Source organism: Electrophorus electricus, chromosome 15, assembly GCF_013358815.1.
Source record: "Electrophorus electricus isolate fEleEle1 chromosome 15, fEleEle1.pri, whole genome shotgun sequence".
Taxonomy (NCBI): Eukaryota; Metazoa; Chordata; class Actinopteri; order Gymnotiformes; family Gymnotidae; genus Electrophorus; species Electrophorus electricus.
The window spans coordinates 1,575,852-1,598,501 of record NC_049549.1 but is presented as its reverse complement, the minus strand read 5'-3'; the positions used below and the strand labels follow the sequence as shown (position 1 = coordinate 1,598,501).

At 36.1% G+C, this 22,650-nt stretch overlaps 5 protein-coding genes across 5 annotated transcripts; 3 read left to right on the top strand and 2 right to left on the bottom strand.

Annotated features, from left to right (window-relative positions):
* Positions 1-1,023: 1,023 nt before the first annotated feature.
* Positions 1,024-1,960, bottom strand: LOC113567721 (olfactory receptor 6N1-like). Its single transcript, XM_026995816.2, is given in 2 exon segments — positions 1,024-1,198; positions 1,200-1,960. Coding segments are annotated over 2 exon segments (936 nt in total).
* A 2,771-nt stretch (positions 1,961-4,731) lies between these two features.
* On the bottom strand, positions 4,732-5,676 carry LOC113568875 (olfactory receptor 6N2-like). Its single transcript, XM_035534102.1, has one exon. The coding sequence runs from the start codon at positions 5,674-5,676 to the stop codon at positions 4,732-4,734; it is 945 nt and encodes a 314-aa protein (XP_035389995.1).
* Positions 5,677-9,008: 3,332 nt separating this feature from the next.
* On the top strand, positions 9,009-9,995 carry LOC113568981 (olfactory receptor 2AT4-like). The gene has a single exon (XM_035534099.1). It carries the CDS (start codon positions 9,009-9,011, stop codon positions 9,993-9,995), a length of 987 nt encoding a protein of 328 aa, XP_035389992.1.
* A 4,662-nt stretch (positions 9,996-14,657) lies between these two features.
* On the top strand, positions 14,658-18,775 carry LOC118242554 (olfactory receptor 2AT4-like). Its single transcript, XM_035534330.1, has 3 exons — positions 14,658-15,623; positions 18,421-18,482; positions 18,580-18,775. Exons 1-3 carry the CDS (start codon positions 14,658-14,660, stop codon positions 18,773-18,775), a joined length of 1,224 nt encoding a protein of 407 aa, XP_035390223.1.
* A 2,734-nt stretch (positions 18,776-21,509) lies between these two features.
* On the top strand, positions 21,510-22,502 carry LOC113569300 (olfactory receptor 2AT4-like). The gene has a single exon (XM_026997345.2). It carries the CDS (start codon positions 21,510-21,512, stop codon positions 22,500-22,502), a length of 993 nt encoding a protein of 330 aa, XP_026853146.2.
* The last annotated feature ends 148 nt before the right edge of the window (positions 22,503-22,650 follow it).

Below are 22,650 nucleotides of genomic sequence, written 5' to 3'. Positions count from 1 at the left end.
ACATGCATTGTAACACTGGGGAAGTTTGAAGCATTCTGAAATCGCACTGTCAAGGTGGTGGTGTCTGTTTTGGGGAAGGCTCCCCCATCTTGCACACGAACATTGACTGTGATGTCACTTGTTCTTCTAAGGGCCTCCCTAGTGTACACAGTTCCTGTGTCAAGGCTGATGGTGAAGAGGTGGACATACTGTCCATGCAATTAAAATTTTAATTGTCCATTCTTTCCCTCATCTGACACTGCACTCACTATTGATCCTGAAAGACATGAGCTCATGAAACATAAAGGTTCAGATAATAATCAGTATAATGAAATATAATGTACAAAAACCTAAGTACACAGTAATTAATGTGATTAATAATGTATATAATAATATATAATATATATAATAATATATCCATTGCTATAGCAATAACCATATGGTAGCACAATCAAAGAATGGCTCTCATTCATGAAACATGAGCAGAATGAATTTGCATGTACATTGTTCATAAACTATTTCTCCATGCTCACATTTATTAAAGTGTTCACTAAAGTGTTCATTAAAGTGTTTGTAAACATAAAATGCTCACATTCATTAAAGTGTTCATGAAAGTGTTCGTAAACATAAAATGCTCTCATTCATTAAAGTGTGTGTAAACAAAATGTTCATAAACACAAACAAATTTACATCTGCTCCTTCAAATTTACATTTGTTTCTTGGTTCGTAAATTTAAAATGCTCACATTTATTAAAGTCTTTGTGAAATTAAAATATTCACACACACAAACAAATTTTACATCTGCTCCATAAGTGAGCATAACATTTGACATTTGACACTGCATTTTTAAGTGTTGAAGATCAACTCCCCTGAAATAAAAGTTTTTACATTAATTTCAATATATGACACACAGCCTGGATTGACTATGAGGGTCCTAGCTGCTCATTGTTGGATGTTAGGTTTTGTTGAAAAGCTTGGAGGAGCATAAACCTTTTTTGCATCTGTGTTTTCAAGGTCTTGAAATGCAGTTGTTCTTATGTTTCTTTATAAAGCTGCTTCAACTTTTGAGAGAACTCTCAATACTTTATTTCTGATCTCCTTGGTTCTAAAACAGTAAATGAAAGGATTTACTAAAGAAGGTCCAGTAATTGACCCAACCATCAATCCAATTCGCTGTTCCATTGTTAATACTACACCAGTCCTGGTCAAAACTATACGTGGGAGCATAATAACAGACTATGACTATCAAATGACTAATACAAGTATTTAATGCTTTTTTCTTGTCCCTCTTTAAAGGCATTCTTATAACAACAACAAAAATCTTTAGATAAGACAAGCAAATGAAACTAAATGTTACAAAAATGAGAGTGGTTATTAAAATGGATGCATTGTTAAAATATGGTTCGGGATCTGCACAACTTGCACTGACAACAGTTGCAAAGTCACAAAACATGTACTTCACAGCTGAGTAACAAAATGGTAGAGGGACAATAGTAACAGGTAACAGTGCCATAAATGCACAAGCCCCCGTCCACAGTATGACAGTTATGAGAAAACCACGGCAAATTGTTAGAACAGAATGGTATTGTAAAGGTCTTCCAATAGCAATATAACGATCAAATGCCATGGCTGAAATACCAAACATCTCCATCGTACTGCTCACATGGAAAATATACGACTGAATAATGCATGGTACATAAGATATGGTTTTATAACCAATGACAAGAATACAAATCATAGTTGGACATGAACTTGTACAGTAGAGCATGTCTACAATTGCCAAATTGCAGATGAAAAGGTACATTGGCTGGTGCATTTTTTTATCTGTAATAATTAAGCAAATTGTTGCAATGTTAGCAGTTATAACAAGAATATACAGTATGAGCAAAATAACACCAACAGCCACTGGACTTTGCACAGTGTCAAACCCACCAAAGACAAATTCGGTGATTGCTTTTCTAGAAATATTTTGAAATGACATGATGTTTTACCTTCACTAGCAATGTTCTAGTAATTAAAATTGAATAAATTAATACATGCTTTTCTAAAAGTCAATAAAACTCTAATGTCAAATAAGCAATAATTACTGAACAAGTGTCTGTGCAGTGTTTAATCTATCTATCTTTCAGTAGACCTAATGCTTTATCTAATTTGGAAGAAAGCTGTTGAGTCCATCTTTATACAGATCAGCAATGTTTAATGAAGAAGCTCATTGGTTAATCAGACATGTGACTTTTACAATGCCCCTACATTGTATGTGTTCCCATGACATACAAATTAATGCAATTACATTTAACATTTATACTAAAAAATGACTCTTTTGATTTTTTGTTAGGTTTGCCACCCATTTTTGATTTAGTCTTGGCCATAAGAATAAAATATATTTACAAAATTTAAATTCAGTTACATTTTATTCATATTATTTCCCATAACTAATGACTAAAATAGCTAACAAACCATTACACACTGTCACTTTCTTTCAAATAAATTATACCTTTTTCTGCCATACCTTTACATAATTGTAATATTTAAACAACAGAACACAGGAGGACGTGTGTTGTCATGAAAAACTTCACAGCTGTTATTTGGTTTGGGCATGAGCCTATATTGAGTGCTATAGATCATATTTCTTTTATACAACAATTCTACAAAATAAAGAAAAGATGGTGTGAAAAACCTGTGCTGTTATCATACATATCAGTATGGTTAGAACACTTCTCAACCAATCAGATTGTAAGGTTGGGACTAACTGTTGTATATTCATATTTATGGATCATGGAAGCGCTTAATGCTGTGAATTTGCCTCTTTCATAAGTGTCCTCATTTTAAAGTATCTTTCAGTTATTGTGATTTTAATATATAGTCACATGAAAAATTTAAAGAAACACTTGAATAAATAAGTTGGCAAAGAGTGCATTTGTTTCCAGAAAGGTGTGCTGCACCATACAGTTTATATATTGGCATGCATCAGAATCAAGGAAGGTATCGCAAATGATTCAAGTGACTTTGAAAGAGGGTTCATTCTTCAGTCATAAGGACTACTCATATGACTAGTGTTGACATAGAAACAAACTAAAGAGATATAGAGATATTTGCATATAGATCTATGACAAATACATTAGAAATAAGGTGTTCATGTATTTGTGTGATATGTAACATAAAACAAAAGAGTAACTTCTTCAGGTGACTGAGAATGTCAATACAGCACATGATCAGACCTTGACAGCACAAGCAGACTGTTGAAAACTGCACAGGTAAGGAGCTTGTGTCTGGGTTGCAGTGGTAGCCTAGTGGTTAAGGTATTGACTTGTAATTGTAGGATGGCCAGTTCAATCCCCATCACTGCTGAGTTCTCACTGTTGGGCCCCTGGGCAAGGTCCTTTATCATCATTTGTTCATGGTGGATTATATCATAAATGTAATTCACATTTGATAACAGTGTCTGTGAAATGAATGCACTTTTGGGAGCTCAGTGGTAACATTGCCACTAATCTACAAATGTGTGGGAAAAATATGATATGGCATGACCAGATGAGTCATCAATCACCATGTTCTTAGTACAGGTACTTGTTGGGGGATGGGCAGTGTATTTGCTGGAATTATTTGGATTAACTAGTTCCCTTAAAACTTAGACAAGGGAAATCAATGCATATCAATACACAGTTATTTAGACTGATAAGCTTTGCCCTGTGCTGGACACCTTTGGTCCTGATTGGACTGATTTCTTCCAAGATGACTATCACCATTCACAGGCCAAGGGGGGTTACTAAATGCTTTGATCGCTATAAAAATATTTAATTCATATGCTATAGCTTTTGGTATCACTAGATCTCAACACATGGGAGGTTTTGGACTAATGTGTTATTTAGAACTTTCCAAAACCACGTCAAGATACAATTAAGCCATTCGGGACACTTAAGGTTGCCTAACACCTTAAAAAGAGACTTTGTGTTGTTATTTGGGTTTTTTTCCCTTTAATATGTGCCTGTATGTATAAATGTTTATACAAATAATTTTTATACTAAGCATAAAGTGACTGTGTCTTATTAATCTAATTAGCAAATAATTTTCTCTACATGTAGTCTTGTAACTAAGGGTTAAGTATATAAAACGTTCAAAGGAAGAAAATCAGCTGATTTATTTGAGTTTTCATTTCTACTCCTACCACTAGCATAATTGCTCCTATTATTCACAAACAAGTTTAGATGTATTGCATCACATAAATGTCCAAACCACATATATTTTACATACATGTAGCATTTTAGATTTGACACAATTAAGTTTCAACATAAATTATACAACATAAATGCTGAAAACATTTGGATAGTTTTAAATGCTAAATACATTTTGATTATTATTCTGTCCCTGTATAATTGTTTTATGTTGTAATCAGATGACATGATCAGAAATCTTGTCAATAATTGTAATCATTATTTTCATCAATGAATTTTCCTATATAAACAGACATCAACATACTGATTTTAAAGTCACCTCTTACACCCTTATAACACTTCCATGCAAATAACCTGTGCCCCACAGTCCTATAAAATTAATTGTTTCACCTGGAGAAAGCAAGTTTGACTAGTTTGATGAATTATGTTAGTAAATGTATTTTATTCCAATTATAACAAATTAATTGTATCAAACAAGGATCCTCGCTGCTCAAAGCTTGAAGCCAAGTTTTGCTGATAAGCTTAAAACATATAGGAAGAAACAAACCACTTTAATCTACATCTTATATGTTTGCTTTCTTCAAAATGCTGGTTCAACTTTTGAAAGAATTCTCAACACTTTGTTTCTGATCTCCTTGGTCCTAAGACAATATATAAAAGGATTTACTAAAGAAGGTCCAAGAATGGCCCCAACCACCAACCCATGCCGTTCTTCCAGTGATAAAACTACACCAATTCTGGTCAAGACAATAAGTATAAATCTAGGAGCATAGTAGCAGACTATAACTATCAAATGACTAAAGCAAGTATTGAACACTTTTTTCTTGTCACTCATTGAGGACATTTTTACAACAACAATAACTATCTTTAGATAGGAAAAGCAGATGAACCCAAAGGTTACAAAAATGATAAAGAAGGATATGACAGATATTGTGTTGAAATATGGATTAGGATCCACACAACTTGCCCTAACAATAGCCGGATAGTCACAAAAGACATATTTCAGAGTTGACTGACATAATGGTAAAGGAAGAATAGTGACAGGAATTATACTCAAAACAGCACAAGCCACCATCCACAGTAAAACAGTGATTAAAACACAACGAAAATTGGTTAGTATAGACCTATATCGTAAAGGGCTTCCTATTGCAATAAAACGATCAAAAGCCATAACAGCAATAGCAAACGTCTCCATGATGCCACACAAATGGAAAACAAACATCTGAAAAATGCAAGGCACATAGGATATGGTTTTACAGCCAACTACAAGAACACCTATCATAGTTGGACATGAACTTGTACAGTAAAGCATATCTACAAATGCTAAATTGCAGATAAAAAGGTACATTGGCTGGTGCAGACGTTTATCTAATATAATGAAATATATGTTTGCAAAGTTTGCAGTCATAACAAGAATGTACATTATCAGCAGCACAACACCAACAGCTAAAGGTCTTTGCACGGTGTCAAATCCTCCAATTACAAATTCAGTAATGCTTCCTGTAGAAATATTTTGAAATGACATTGTGTTTCTTTTCCCTATAACAATTACAACTTCTATGTAATTACCCTTCTCTACTCTCTATAATGTGATCCAGTGCAGTGTAATGCACAAAAAAATCTAAAAAGTGCCCATGTCTTTCAATTCATCCAATATTGAAAGCAATAAAAGAAATGTATGCATTTCTTTAAAACAAATTTGCAAATTTGCTCTGGTTTGTCACATCCCCAAAGTCCCAGGTCTCAAAATCTGCCAAAAAGTACAACTGTTGGGTTTATATAGGGAGCAGTATGTATCTATGAATGTGCTCATTGGTTTATCACTTGTGTATGTTTTAACAACAACAAAAAAGAAAAAAGCTTGACCCTGATAAAACTTCACAACACCAGGAGAAGAAAACATGAGGAATCAAGGGAGAAGAGTTACATTCACATTCTTCTACTCATCTTATGCCAGCCACCTCCATCCAATAGGCAGCAGAGGAATGGATGCTTAATGATGTGTCATTCTTGTTCTGGGGTCACAGAAAATAGTCCAGGAGTAGTGGAAATATTTGAACTGCACTTTCAGTGTAGTACCTTTATTAGCAATTTTCACACTGTTTAGAGTTGCATAGGGTTTCCTTCAATGACAGCTACAACATGTTAGAGCAGTAAGTCTGCAAAAAGACTATCCTGGTGTTAGAGAAATAACCCAGCACTAGTCCTCATGAAAATATTTATTCAGTGTGTGGTTGGTTTCATTTCAAATAGTTTTTGTAAACAGGTTTTGATCTCCTATAGTAATTGTTATGAAAGCCTTTTCTGACTCATGTCAGTATTGAGTCTAGAGCTGGTACACAAACTGTGGAATAAATGGTCACTTTGGGAGCAGTGATGAGACTGAAATGTGCAACATGTGCAAACACATTATTGTTCAGAATTAACCTCTTTAATTGATGCATGCTTCACTAACTCTGAGTCAATCAAGGTCAGGAGAGTGGTGGGATCAGCGTGGTTGTAGGCCTTAGCGTACCAAATCAAATACTAACCATAGCAGTTCCTCAGGTTTTACATTAGCTTGGTCTTTTTATTCTAAATGTTGCAGGATTGCTGAGATAGCTAAAATAGTTTATAATTTTTTATGGTTTATTATTTGTGTCATCTCTTATAAAATCCAGACAAACAATCCGCAGCTACACCTAGTTTTCAGTTTGTTTGCTTGTTTTCTAGGGGTTTTGTTGTTGTTGTTGTCATTGTTAGCCTTTTTATTAATCCTGATCAATAATCTGTCAGTTGATTTTGAAGGATCACGTTTCAAATACACCTTATTATAATACAAAAGTTTCATCTTACATTTGTTTCAGAATTACTCTGTGTGTGTGTGTGTGTGTGTGTGTGTGTGTGTGTGTGTGTGTGTGTGTGTGTGTGTGTGTGTGTGTGTGTGTGTGCGCTTGCATGCGTTTATGCTTGTGTTTGTGTGTCTGTGGGTGTTGTGAGAGTTTTGTTATGTTATGCTCTCTCCTAAGAGAAGGTATAGAGGTCTCTTTGTGTACCAGGTAGTTTCAAAGGCATTGAATCATAATGACAGATAAACATGTACTAATGAGGACTCCAGGGAACCAGACTAATTAGGACCTGTTTGTGATACTGACAGAGTGAAACCTACATGCTAAAATTTCTAGTTTGGTCCCCTGTCTCACACCAAGCAGAGAGGCATAAAGTCACAAAGCAAATCATATTTCCAGAGGGATTCAGAGAACTGCCAATTTGCTGTACTGAAAGTTCAGACTGAAACTTTTTTCTCTCATTGTAGTGATAATTATGAATTTGGAATTCCATCGCAACAGTATATAATTAAAATTCCACTGTTTTTCCCAGCCTAATAGCATGTGTGACAAGGGTATGCTATTTAGTGAAAACACATTCCTAATTCAGAGCACTGGGGATTAGAATATTTTTTTATTAATATCAGAGTTGACCTAAGGGGAATAATGAAGAAAATCACTCACAATCCCAATGGGGTGATAATCACACTGGTGAAAGAGACTGGGAATTTGTCCATGCTAATATTGCCCATTGACTGCACTGAATGCAAGAGGGACAAGAGGTTCATAATGATTTGCACATACATAACTAAATGGGGAAAAAAATAAACTCATGATTTCATTGGGCCTAATCACAGTATAGTGGCCATTGAATAATGTTGACCAGGCACCATGCAAAGATTTTCAAATAATACAATTATCCATGTTAAGACATTCCTCACATGGCCTAAGACAGCGAGTATTACATAAAGGCCTAGCTAACCTTCCTCCTCCAATTAACAGTACATGTCATAAATCACCTTAGACGGCATTACTTCTCAGGCTTCTCATTGGGGATGTCAATTAAGCAAAATGGTAGTTCGGGGTGGGGGCGGTGGGGGGGGCAACATCCTTGACAACAACCTTGCCCACCCCCTCCACAGCCCTCCTAAATGGGGACTGAGTTTCCTCACTCTTGCAAGCACATGGCCCCTCTTACATAGCCACTGGCCCCAGCCTGCTCCCTCCCACCCATTTCAAGTGGTCTTGATTCACCATTGTGTAGGCACGCTCCTTTACAACACCTCCAGACCATGAGATCTGGCAACCTGGACCCGGTCTGGAGCCAGGGGTCTAGATCTGGACACAGCTGTGCTGGCAAGAGTAACAGAAGAGTCACCACAGACTTTAGCCAGTGAGCCCAATGAGTTTCTCATCCATTTTAATGTTCAGTTCCCTGATTAACAGCTACTTACCATAGATAATTCTTTGAAGAAAAAATAAAGTTTGGGAGAAGGAACACACCTAAAACCACTCACTAAGTTTCCCATGTGTAATATCCCATTATTAGGAATTATGGAAATTCCCATCTTTTCTACATGGCTGTGTTGTTTCTTTATGCCTTCTTTAATTATCATGAAATACTTATTTAAAGTTTACAAACATGAATATGTATCACATGGTAATGTCAATAGGGAAAGTCCACAGTGATTATAAAGGGATGATTTTAGTTTGGCTGTTAGTGTCAGAAGGAAGGAAACAGACTACAGCCTCTATAAAAAACTGCTGAAGCTATCCAAAAGATATAGAGTAGAAATGGTTTGCTGAATGTTGTCAGCAGTAACATGTTTGCTTACATTGTGAACAAAACTAAAGAGGTAAGATTTCATGAGGTTTTTCAGCATTCAAATTTTACAAATTACTTTGTAGTTTCCAAAATTAAGTATAAGAAAATTACATTATATATTGAGTATACATAAAGAATGTTTGCTTCATAAAAATGTATAGTTTGAATAAACATGAGCTTGTTTTTTTCTGTGTACAAGGTCAATCTTTCTGTCATCTGACCATCATGTCTGAAGGAAACATCACCACTGTGAAGAACTTTATAATTGTAGGTTTTCCTGGACTTCACACCAACTATTACGGCATTGTATCTGCCATTATGTTCCTTGTTTATATGTGCATCTTGATAGGAAATGGAATATTTCTTAAATTATTTTCCAGTGAAAAATGTCTTAGAAAACCAATGTATTATATCATCTTAAATCTAGTTGTATGTGATGTACTATTCAGCACTACCACATTACCAAAGATTATTGCTAGGTATTGGTTCAATGATGGAGGCATCTCGTTTTTAGGCTGCTTTATTCAGATGTATTTTGTGCATTATTTAAGTTCAGTTAACTCATTTGTACTAGGCATAATGGCATTTGATAGATATGTAGCAGTCTGCAATCCACTCAGGTATACTAGTATTGTCAAAGACTCCACTATCTTTATTTTATGTATAATAGCCTGGCTGTTGGCTGAGCCATGTGTCTTAATGATGGTAATTAGGACATACCCTCTTCCTTACTGTAGTGCTAACACAATTATCAATTGTTACTGTGATCATGTATCTATCACAAAACTTGCATGCACTGACAGAACCCCCTATGGTTTTCCAGCATTTGTTTTTGCGATGGTTGTGTTGCTTTGCCCTTTGGCTTTTATTTTGTTTTCCTATAGCGCTATTATTTTGGCCATCCTTCGAATCTCAACTCCTCATGGACGGCTGAAGACTCTGTCCACCTGCAGCTCTCAGCTGATCATAATTGCCCTCTTCTTTCTACCCAGGTGTTTTAATTATTTATCTCCTTACATTGGTATCACCTTCAGTCCTGACATACAAATACTAGTTATTCTGTTATACAGCCTGCTGCCACCCATGATCAATCCACTCATCTACTGTATAAGGACCAAAGAAGTGAAAAAAATCTTAAGCAAGAATTTAGCCAGTTCATTTTTGTTTCAATTTGTTAAACAAAAGGTGCATATATCTACTATATGCAATTGATTCTTGATAACACCTATACTGTAAGAAGAAAATTATCAATTATTTTATTATTTGTAACCTTGTCAGCCAGTTAGCCCACAGACAGAACAACTGAACTCTTTCAATGCTTCAGTTGTTGTGTTCAGTGGAGGGGGTCAGAATTCCACTGATGGCCTATATTAATTTTTTTCATTTTATTTAGTGCCAATCATGGACAGACTAATCAATTCCATGGTAAAATAAGACTGTGTTGTTCATTTACTGCAGAATTCATGGGACTTGGTGTAACGTCGGCCCGAGTGCCACAGGGCGCAGAACAGGACACACAGACTTCCTTGATTTAGTGAGACGTTTAATAAGACAAAACATTGATGACACTTGTGGCACTGACACATAACGACGAACAGTGTTGCCAGGAACAATGACATCTAACAGTAACAATGCCTACACATATACAATAACAGAAGCAGAAACAGTAACAATGACCAACCAAGAGGCACATACAGGTGGGGGTTTAAATAGACAGACAAACAACCCCTGCACAGGTGTGTGCCATCACGGAGGGTGTGGCTACAAACAATGGTGAAACCCCCTGCACGCCGCAGGCCATACCACGTGACTCGTGGGGGGGGAGTGTTCTGTGACACTTGGCCATGCCATGATTTGTTAATGTACTATTATACAGGTAGACACACTATAGATCAGTTGAGTGAATGTCTGTAATTAGAACATACAGAGGTCCAAGTTCATTCTTTCAATTATTTAGGGTGAACCTAACTTTAGTGGGTACAGAAAAAGATTGTTTAAGAACTTGGATAAATAAGATGACTAAAAATCCTTTTAATTTTTGCCAGTTCACCCTTTAAATCATCTAGAAAACACCTTTTTGCATTTTCTTTTGCATACATAATTTGTCATATATTCATTCTACTGTGCAGCTAGTCAGACAAGGCATGTTTTTGACGTTCCACTATAGTAAGTGACTCATAGGAAGGACAAAGAACATTATAAACTGATTTAATGACAGTGTCTCTGACTGTGTGGCATTCTGAGATTCTGCTCAAACAAGTCATCTTCTTCTGTGTAATCCTACTATTGCAGTTGCAATAGTAGGATTACTGCAGCCATACTTGCCATTAACACCATGTTAAATCTAGCAGTATGTATTATGAATTTGGCCCAAGGTGTCAACAGCAGATGTGAGGCCTTGGAGTTGTTGGAGTCGAGTGCTGTAACATGTGCTAGATAGTAGTACTCAGGAGAAGCAGTATACCAAGGGCATGCACGTTTAGAGCAATCTGTGACAATGAAGGACAACAGATCAAACTTTAACAGTCTTAGAAACATGAGGCGCTTAAATAATAGAAATGTTGCATATGTTGAGTAAACAGGGAACAGACCAACCCATAAAGGGGGAGAGTAAAGAGCTGGGATTATGTACCTATGGCAACTAGCAGGCAGGCTGGGCTGCTTGTGGCATGTGGCCCTAAGCAATGCATCAGATGGTATTTACCTCAGAGGTAGAGAAGGGGATTCCCTTACCTTGGTTTTTAAGGCTGACTCTGGTCCAGTTTGAGATGGACTGAAGATGTGATTTAGAGGTATAATAGGTACAAAGACACCATGCTACAATGGGATGGCAAGGTGAGTCAAGTTCTGGGACATGGGGCTGTGGAGACCATAAATGTCTGCTGAAGGGTCTGAGTTCTGGGGTAGACAGTAGCGGGGTACCCAGAGTCCTGGGGTAGACAGTAGAGGGGTACCCAGAGTGCTGGGGTAGACAGTAGAGGGGTACCCAGAGTGCTGGGGTAGACAGTAGAGGGGTACCCAGAGTCCTGGGGTAGACAGTGGGGAGTCTGCTGCCACACTGCATAGCTCAGCCAGTGGAGGCAGCAAATAGATGCATCAGGAAGACACTGCTGGGTGCCAGAGAAGAGCATCTGGTCAGGTGTTTAGTGTTGACTTCTGTATTAAGTTTAAACAAAGTGAACACACATTTAGCACAAGCGGTACTAAAACAATAAAAGAAAAGAGAAGCATTTAGTGATAAACATATGAGAAGGTTAGCTAAGACAAAGGAGTTTCAGGGCCATTCCATAAAATTAGGATTTTTATAGATTAATATATTTGATTGATTTCATGAAGATTGCTGTAATCTTTCATTCAGTATTTGATGCATTGATAAGTTTTTATATGCATGTTTGGGCATTTTTTGTTCTGTGTATACTTTGCATTTACATCACCACAAGAAGTAGTGCTGAAATATTAGGAAAGCTTTTCAGTGATATGAACGTTTAGGATGCTTTCATTTAGCATCCACAGAAAAAAACATCTTTGACTTATACACTCTTTACACTCTTCTTCACTTAGACATTTCACACTGAATTCTGAATGGTGAATTACTATTTAACGTCAAAAACAATTGACTTATCACAGAATTAAAATCAAAACAATTGGTAGAACAGAAAAACTATTTGTTTTAGGTTTTAAAATTGTAATTATAGCCAGCTATCTCCATGGGTTCATACAAACAAAGGTCTGGGTAAATAGCATTTGTGGCCCATCATCACAGGTCCACCATTTGCAGTCTACTGTATATCCACTGTGGAATAACAGGGCACTATTTTTGATCAGAATATGGTGTAAGAAACATATGTATTTAAGTATATTTAAACCAAATGTGATGCTCTACAGTCAACTCATGGATAGACCTTCCACCAGGCAATCCTGACAAGACCTCTGCCACAATTCGTACTCTGATGCCAGGGTTGTAATACCGGCATACCAGCAAGATTTGTTGAGTGTGGTAATCAAATCACATTGGTAGTTATACAATTTAATAAAATTTTATGTATGTGTAGTTATAATTGTATTGTTATAATTGGTTTAACACTGGTGATTATAGTGACATTAATGTAGGTTAATATCACCAGATGAAAGATGAGAACTTTTCTCATTGTTGGCAACCAGGTAGTGTGAGATTCACTACTAGTTGATGTCTCCTTGGTAAATGTCTGCTAAATAAACTTAATGAATAACCTGGGCTTGGATCAACTTCTCTATCTCAGAAGGGTTCTTCAAAAGGCAATAGGTAGTGGGATGGTGCATTGCTATTTTTTATGTATTATACAGTGAGTGCTGATAGTTGGTATAATTTAATCATTTAACAGATTAACCATTGTCAGAGGCACAGGCAATGTGTACAGATTAAAATGAGCAAAGATCCATCTTAGATGTAAAGGGACTAGGTGCAAATTTATGAGTGGAAAAAGAGTAGATCTGAGGTAGGAGTTTGAAAATTGCAAATGCCTTTTTGGCAGATCTGTTCAGGAGTCTTACTGCCTGTGGGAAGAAAGTATTCATGAGTCTAGTGGACTTGCATTTGGATGCTCAGTATGTTGATGGCAAGACAACCAAATCAAACACTGGAGTATTCTTTATGATTCAATGCAGTGGTTTCTTGTCTGAGAGGAACCAGTTGCCATAGCAGTAATGCTACAAGCCAGAATGCTCTTAATTATGCTTTTGAGCTTTTTTTACTAAGAAGGAAATGTTGAAGAATCTTGAGAGACTGTGTGTAAGTACTGCTTATGTGCAGGGAGATGTGAAGCACTTCTAATGTCCTGCTAATGTCTACAGTCATCACTTTTGTCTTACTGACATTCAGAGATAGATTTTTTTTTTACTTGCACCAGGCCTCCAACTGCCTCTTCTCTGTCAAGTATGCCAACAGCTGAGACTCTTTTGTCTCTCACAACCAGAGGTCATCCTCCACAGAATACAGACTGAATGCCATAGATTCTAATTATGCTCACCTGTGGAATATAAGGACTCATTACCTCTGCTACTTATAATTAGTGTTTCCTCAGTATTATTCTGGTTATCTTGGTAGTCAGTAAAAAAAAAAAAAAAATACACCTTCCTGGGTATTTTACTTTGATCTGGCAGGAACAAACATCCTTGTATATCCTGCCAGACTGTGTGCTAGGAATAACCCTGTCCTGTCCAAACAATCACTGATTAATATACTGGGCTGCTCAATGAAGGGTGATGCCTGCAGCACTTACTAACCTGTATCCGGTCCTTGAGCTGGTCAGGGTATGAGTGATTATGACATTAAAGCCCTAAGCTGAGCTTTGAAAACTCTCACAAACAGTAATGTGTCACATGATAATAGGGGAGGTCCAGAGTAGGTATAACTGATGATTTCACTTTTGCCGACAGTGTCTTCCAGAAGAGGGTAGACTGCACCTAAAAGATGAGTTGAAACTACCCAACAAATGGCACCTTTTGTTCCTTTAAAGTTTTAATATGCAGCATGTTTCTGAAAACTATACAAGCAAGGTAGAGCTCCAAGTTATATGCTTTACTGACAAAGATTATAATTGAATGGGTGTACATTTTAAAATCACCTGTCAAATGTTTATTTGGAATGGTTTTTTTTTCCCCTCATACAATATTTTTATTTAAATTGTAAAATACACACACCTACTGTCTATTTGCGATATCCAACAATATCTTGCAATCTTTGCAATATCTAAGATCTCCTTTATAAAATGTCCAAACTTCAATAAGTCTATGTTCTTCTTCTCACAAACATTATTGCTTGTTTAAGTTATTATTATTATTATTATTATTAATATTTTGCATCAGTTCTCAGCAAATCAGTGCCTCCACCTGACCATGCCTGAAGGAAACATCACCACTCTGAAGAATTTTACAATTGTAGGTTTTCCTGGACTTCACCATAACTACTACGGCCTTGTATCTGCTGTCATGTTCATTGTTTATATGTGCATCTTGGTAGGGAATGGAACATTTCTTACATTATTTGCATGGGAAAAAAGTCTTCAAAAACCCATGTATTATATCATCATAAATCTTTCTGTGTGTGATGTACTATTTAGCACTACCACCATACCAAAGATTATAACAAAGTATTGGTTCAATGATGGCAGCATCTCATTCTTAGGTTACTTTATTCAGATGCATTTTGTGCACTATACAGGTTCAGTTATTGCATTTGTGCTAGGAATAATGGCCTTTGATAGATACATAGCAGTCTGCAATCCACTCAGGTATGCTATTATTGTCAAAGACTCCACTGTTTTTATTTTATGTATCATAGCTTGGTTGCTGGCAGTGCCATGTATCTTAGTGATGGTAATCAGAGCATATCCTCTTCCTTACTGTAGTACTAACACAATCATCCATTGCTACTGTGATCATGTATCCATCACAAGGCTTGCTTGCACTGACAGGACGCCCTATGGCCTTGCAGCTTTAATTTCATCTATGTTTGTGTTGCTTGTACCTTTGGTTTTTATTTTGTTTTCCTATGGCTCTATTGTTAAGGTTGACCTTCGAATCTCAACCAATCAAGGGTGGATAAAGACTCTGTCGACCTGCAGTTCCCAGCTCATCATAACTGCCCTCTTCTTTCTACCCAGGTGTTTTAATTATTTTGCCTCCTTCACTGGTCTAATGTTCAGTTCTGACATACAAATACTAGTTATTCTACTATACAGCCTGGTGCCACCCATGATCAATCCATTCATCTACTGTATAAGGACCAAAGAAGTGAAAAAAGCCTTAACCAAACATTTAGCCAGAACAATGTTAATTCAATTTCTAAAGCCAAACCTGCATGTATCTGCTATACACTGATGATTCAAGGATGCATAACTGTAAACATATTGCAAGAACTCTGGAAGTTGTAAGATGTTTTCATGTATAAGAGCAAGACGCACACTGGTAAGCCAGATTTCCAATACACTCAGAGACATTAATATTCTAGGAAACTGTTTACACATCACATACTCCCCAGCCTGTCTCCACTTTACAATGGAACGCAATATCATTTGAATCAAAACACATTATTTGCATTCAGTATGTCACTGAAAATGTCTCTATAGCCTGAATATAATGGGCAAAATGAATAATGTTTTTGTGTGGAGAGCCCAGGAAAATTTAACAATTTGCTTCATCAGTGAGCAATTATATATTTCTTTATATTTTATGTCTAAATTTTAGGATTTTTTTGTCAAACCCTGAATTTTAACAAATGATTGTTCTGCTAATAATATGTGTCTTCACAGTTGGTATCACAGGACACTTCAGGACTAATGAAATATATCAACAGCAAGTGAATATGAGTAGATTAGGGCTAATATTTCTTATTGTCAGTAATTACTGATGGCTTTGTTATATATTTATTTTGACCTCACCCTGCAGGGGTGAAGCAGGTCACACTCTCTGTATCAGTTGGCATGAGAAGCCAGTGGAAGCATTGGAGACAGGCGTCAGTGGACGTATGTGACAGATTCATATAAACATATTTAGTGGCGCAAAGATTGATGATGAATAAATCTGTTGTCCAATAAATATCACAATTTGGGTCCTAGCTATGCTGGCTGTACCAGTAATGACAAATGCATAGTTCACAAACTCAGGATGTGGCATTTTATAGTTTTTTGGGGTATATATCAATGTAAATGAAAATAGCATGAATAAAAATAAGATAAACATATAAAATGTCCTTTCACTTGTTATCCTTATTTTCCATATCATAAACATTTTCAATATCAAAACAATTCTGTACAAGTGCTGCCTTATTGACTTGGGCCAGACAGGCATGGGGCAGTATTCAAAGTACAACCTCTTCTAAATCTGCTTTGACATGGAGACAGAAGCCCCTACATTATGGAAATAGTTCAGCCTATTCTTGAGCATTCTCTTTGTTAGTTTGCATAGGTTTGATGTAAGGGTATAATGTAGGTTAGCTTGAGTGCGAACAATCGCCTCGTATGAGAAAGTATAGAAAGTCAGAGTCCGATATATGACATGAAGCCATGACTAAATGACAGTAGGAAATGAATAAAAAGGAGTGAGTTTAATAAGAAACACAAAACACAAAAGAGAAGAGAATAATGGTTTGCAGGATAACAACTAAACAAGGAGGCCAAACAAGAAAACACTAACAAGGTTTCATACGTGTGACTATAAATGGAAGTAAAACAAAGAATGAAGGAGCCTAATAGATTAACATTAGTAACAATGGGAGCTTTTGCTTGAACACAGATGAAACACAAATAGACATTACCTAAATAAATGAAGAACACAGAAATGCAAACCAGGCCAAGACAAAGGAAGGGAATCCATAATTACATAAGCACAACCAAAAGAGAGACGTTGCAATGGGTCAATCAATACCTAGTATGTTGAATTCGGCATTTTTGGTTTTGACACTGAAAGTACTATAATGAAGTTGAAATTGGGCTGTGGTGCAATTATCTGACACAAAATATTTTTTGTGTGTGTAAAAAAATATACAGCGCAATTTTTACAGGTGGTATGATATAATGTTTATTATATTACTTAGAATGTTTATTATATTATTTATTATGTTAGAAAAATATCAAAACTCAAAGGTATCCCAGAACAAACAAGATGCTGACAATATTGTCGCTGCTTCAGCGACACTGTAACCTCAAAAAATGTATTTTGGTCATAGTATAGTGTTAACACATGCAAAATTTCCAACAATCAATTTTATTTACTAATTTTACAGAATCATTGTAGAAAACATAAGGCATTATTTTTTAATGTCGTGATACATTCTCTTTTGGCCTCAATTAGCCTCAGTTTATTTTGGTATAAATTCAACAAGAGGAGGGTTACTTCAGTGCTTTCCACAGCTGGCTGTTTTTCTGCCCATATTGAGCTCATTTTCACTATTTGTCATCGCTATTGAGAGAAGTATTAGAAAACCAACAGATTTGATCTTTTTGCTTCCTGAGTGCCCCTGAGGGAACACCACCACTTTTTGTTTAGTTGACTAAACAGGAGGGCAGGGAACAAAGACACACGTCAGATCATACATCAAGCATAGTTGGCCTTTCTTGTCTTCGATGTGCATTTATAAACTGACGCTTTAGAGTTGTTCTCACATGGGTACCACTAGTGTGGCCACAGCTTTCATACTTACAGCTACTCTCTAGCATACACTGAGGCAAGGAAGCATTGCTTTCTATAACTTCTAATTTATGTTAATTATGGGGGAATACATGTAATGGGTTTTAAGTGGTATTTACAAAGAAAAAATAAAAATATTTTTGCTATAATCAGTTGGCTAGTTTGCTTTTTACATGAAGTCAAACCTTAATAGATTATTAATTCTGCAATTGCATTATATGATTTATATGCATTATATGAACTTGCTTTTCGATTTGACTTAATCTTTAGTTGTGTTTAATTGGTTATGTAATATCTATGTTTTATAATAATGTAATAATTAGTTATATTATCAAAACATGATACAATCTTCCGTTTCCCTTTTAAAATTGCAGTGAGTGTTTTAACAGGTGGTTTTGGAACATTTTGAAAGTCATGGACCACTTTACAAATTCCACGACAATTACAGAATTCTTCCTCCTTGGATTTCCAGGACTCCTTCCAGAATATTACACAGCAGTTGGAACCCTTCTCCTCTTCATTTATCTCACACTTGTAGGGGGAAACATTTTCATTATTGCATTTGTGTCTTATGAAAAGAGCCCACGTGTAGCCCCCAGCTTATTATCATATGTCTTTACTATCTGCCCAGGTGTACTGCTTATGTTACCGATTTAACAGTTCAAATGAATGTCGATATTCGCATTATAGTGAGCATGTGGTATAGTCTGTTTCCCCCTCTTGTCAATCCAATAATATTCTGTTTCCAAACCAAACAAATTAGAGAATCTTTAATAATGAAAATAAGAAAAATTAGTCTCAGTCAACTGAAAGCACCATTAAGATGAAAATAAAATGCTTTCAGTTCACCACTGCAGTGGACATAAGATATATACTTGCAGGTATTTTATTTTTTTTTTAGAATTTTTCTTTTTTTAATATGCAATTATTGTTCTGACTGTTAATATATAAGATTTTGTCCAGTCAGTAAATATGGAATATAATGTAATCATGTAATATGTTTTCATTTGTGTACATTTCCATTACACATAAATATTTTCAATATTTCTATTATTAAATGTGCTAATATGTCAATATGCTAATATATCGATATTTCAATGTTACTGTAGATGAAAATTTTAAAAAATGTTTTAAATTTAAAAAATATCTTCTAATCAAAATAAGTGTACTGAATCAAATTTTGATCCAATAAGACACATCAGCCTTCTTAGACTTGGCCTGGAATTGCTTCTCAAGACTTGGAAATTTTTACAGCTGCCCAGTGTAATGGTGAGTGGTGAGGAGGCAGACGCATGTGCGGAGAAGAGCGAGATTTATTGTAGGCAAATCCAAAATCAGAGTTGTTATAACGGTCCAAGGTCACAGAGCCTATTTGGAGGATATATTATCAAATGAACAAAACACACGAAGGCAAACAGGGGAAGCAGGCTATAACAAAGGCTAGGAAACGCAAATTCTAGGATAAACACAAAGGCACGGTTTACAAACTTAATACATACATATATGGGCTTTCAATAACATTCACCAAACACAGAAACGCAACCATTCGAATAAACATAAACACGCGGATTCAAAGACACGCCTATGTAAACAAATAAACAATGAACAGCCAAGACCACAATGCAGGGTTTAAATACATGAACTAAACGAGAGACAGGTGTGGAAAATCAAATGACAGAAAACTAAACTATGGCATGGAACTAAAATACACACGACAGGGAAAACATGGAACATGGAACCTGGGAGAGACTAATCGTGACACCCAGTTAGAACTGGGATGAAATGAGTATTCAAAATCCCAGCTAAAATAAATATCAAAGACTGCTACAACACAGTTTAAATAATACAAAATTGGTGGAGTAAATGATTTCACTGTGCTAGGGTTACCTCTTCTAATTAGTAATGCATTTGATTAAAAGAATCTTAGATGCAAAGCACTGTGTTGCTGCTTGATGGGGTAGGGTTACTGACTAGATAATAGGATCGATTTCAGTTATTACAGGAAGTGACCAAACATATCCATGATCCTGGAATTGTTTCTGACATGCTGTGTTGTAATGTCTTCAGCAGTCTGTAATGATAAATATATTTATGTAGAATCCAGGTCAAGGCCCTAATGAGAATGCCAAGGCAACAGTGGCAAGGGAAAACTCCCTGAAAGCATGAGAAAGAAACCTTGAGAGGAACTAAGGTGCAGGCAAATTGCACTGATGCATTGGTTTTAGCACCTGGAAGAGTGGCCAGCTGTTCTGGGTTAGCTCATGCATGATTCTCCGATGGTGGTAGTTGATGCCATGACCTCCCCTGACTCACACTGCCCATGAACAGTGACCCACAAAGCCAACAGATAAGAAACCATCAGCATTACTGTTCTAAGTGCCAGCCTGGTTGCCTCACCTGGAAACAGTTATCTTGAAGAGACAGACACCAGCAACACATGCAATAGAATATTTTCGTCTATCTATATAATACTGTCTGAAGGAGGCTCAACCATATGGCTGAATGTCTAAACTTTCCATGGATCATTTTTCACAGTTAGCAAACGATTGATTTTGATCTGTTGATTCTGTGTGAGTCATCACGATGCCTTGCTGTAAACCAGCCAATCAGAGCAGGGCTTATCGATCATACATGAGCCCACCAAAGAAATTTTAAATACATATCATGTATTATTCTAGGACCAAATCACAGAGTTGCAAATAGGCATGTAAAATCACACCTGTGCATTTTTTTGCCCTGACCAAAAGCACATACCTTCTATGTAGACATCAGAGAACAATTCAAAATGCTGAAAAATGCCTTACAGGGCATCTTTAAAGCCTATAATTTGTAGTTTGCACAAGTATTGTACTTAATTAAATCACTTAATCTGTAAAAAAGTCAGTATGTACAATCTTATTAGTCTTCTAGATTGTGCCCAAAATCCTCTATTCCTCCCTGAAGTAAAAGTATGAATATGTATCACGCTACGATTTCAACAGAGGACGTCATTGATAGGTATAAAGAGGTGTTATATAGACCGCATGCTACCACTAAAGGAAGACTTGAAGCTCAATAGACAATGGCTCTGTTGTTGGAAATAATTGTGTTGTAGCATGTTCATTGCAGTTAGGAACTAGATTGGAGAGGTATGTGATGTGATTTGTTTTCAAATTTCAAGTGATTTGCCTAATTAACAAACTTTATTTATTTATTTATTTAGAATGAGGTACATTTTACCATCAAAATCCTTGCTTATAAAATGGTAGGCCTAGTTTCCTGGACACAAATTAAGCCTAGTCTTTGCAGACTCCTGTTTCTTGACAGTCCTTTTTAGTCTAGATTTGAGCTATTCCTGTTCAGAGGTATTTTCCTTATTGAAATACATTTTTGTGTGTGTGAAATAGAAACATTTATTTCTTCTTTTTGGAATCAGTTTTATGATCTATATTATATGAATGCAAAAGTTGTCAAATTGAAATAATATGCATTTTTATAAAATATATACAAGTCCCTAATTTATTTTAAATTAATTCTTTCTGTGCATCAGGCTTCAACAACTGTTCTTCCCTCTTGACCATCATGCCTGAAGGAAATATTACCTCTGTGAAGAATTTTATCATTGCAGGTTTTCCTGGACTTCACCCTAACTACTATGGCCTTGTAGCTACAGTTATGTTTCTTGTTTATGTGTGCATCTTGGCAGGGAATGGATTATTTCTAATCTTGCTTGCAAGAGAAAAGAGTCTTCAAAAACCCATGTATTTTATAATTATGAATCTTTCTGTGTGTGATGTATTATTTAGTACCACTACTTTACCAAAGATTATTGCAAGGTATTGGTTTAATGATGGAAGCATCTCATTTTTAGGTTGCTTTATTCAAATGTATTTTGTGCATTATTTTGCTTTAGTTAATGGACTTGTGCTGGGAGTAATGGCATTCGATAGATATGTGGCAGTCTGCAGTCCCCTCCAGTATACGAATATTGTGAAAGACTCAACCATCTTTATCTTATGTGCCACAGCCTGGTTGTTGGCACAGTCTTGTGTTTTAATGATGGTAATTAGGGCATATCCTCTTCCTTACTGTAGTGCTAACACAATTATCAATTGCTACTGTGATCATGTATCTATCACAAAACTTGCATGCACTGACAGAACCCCTTATGGTTTTCCAGCATTTGTTTTTGCTATGATTGTGTTGCTTTTCCCGTTGCCTTTCATTTTGTTCTCATATGGTGCTATTATTTTGGCCGTTCTTCGAATCTCATCCACTCATGGGCGGCTGAAGACTCTGTCCACCTGCAGCTCTCAGCTGATCATAATTGTCCTTTTCTTTTTTCCCAGGTTTTTTAATTATTTGGTCCCATATATTGGAGTCAGCTTCAGTGCAGACATGCAAATACTAGTTATTCTCTTGTACAGCCTGCTGCCTCCTTTAGTTAATCCACTTATTTACTGTATACGAACAAAAGAAGTGAAAGAAACCTTAAGCAGGAGTTTTGCCAAATCAACATTTCTTCAATATATGAAACAAAAAGTACATGTAAGTACTATATGTTCTGAGTTATGAAAGTTTCTATAATGTTAAATATCCTTTTCTTTCCTTATGATATTAAAGGCACTTTTAACTGCTGTGGCAAATTTGAGATTTTACTGCATCATTCCTGAGTAAATGTAATTATATTTATATCTCATCTCACAAATTCAGGGCAGAACCT

What these genes read in the sequence shown, in the direction of transcription:
- LOC113568981 (XM_035534099.1), top strand. Translation starts at nt 9,009, where the DNA reads ATGTCTGAAGGAAACATCACCACTGTGAAGAACTTTATAATTGTAGGT.
- LOC113569300 (XM_026997345.2), top strand. Translation starts at nt 21,510, where the DNA reads ATGCCTGAAGGAAATATTACCTCTGTGAAGAATTTTATCATTGCAGGT.
- LOC113568875 (XM_035534102.1), bottom strand. Translation starts at nt 5,676, where the DNA reads ATGTCATTTCAAAATATTTCTACAGGAAGCATTACTGAATTTGTAATT.
- LOC118242554 (XM_035534330.1), top strand. Translation starts at nt 14,658, where the DNA reads ATGCCTGAAGGAAACATCACCACTCTGAAGAATTTTACAATTGTAGGT. An exon ending in TTCTAAAGCCAAACCTGCAT is followed by an intron (nt 15,624 to 18,420) that starts GTATCTGCTATA and finishes TTGGATTTCCAG; the next exon opens with GACTCCTTCCAGAATATTAC. An exon ending in TCTTCATTTATCTCACACTT is followed by an intron (nt 18,483 to 18,579) that starts GTAGGGGGAAAC and finishes CTATCTGCCCAG; the next exon opens with GTGTACTGCTTATGTTACCG.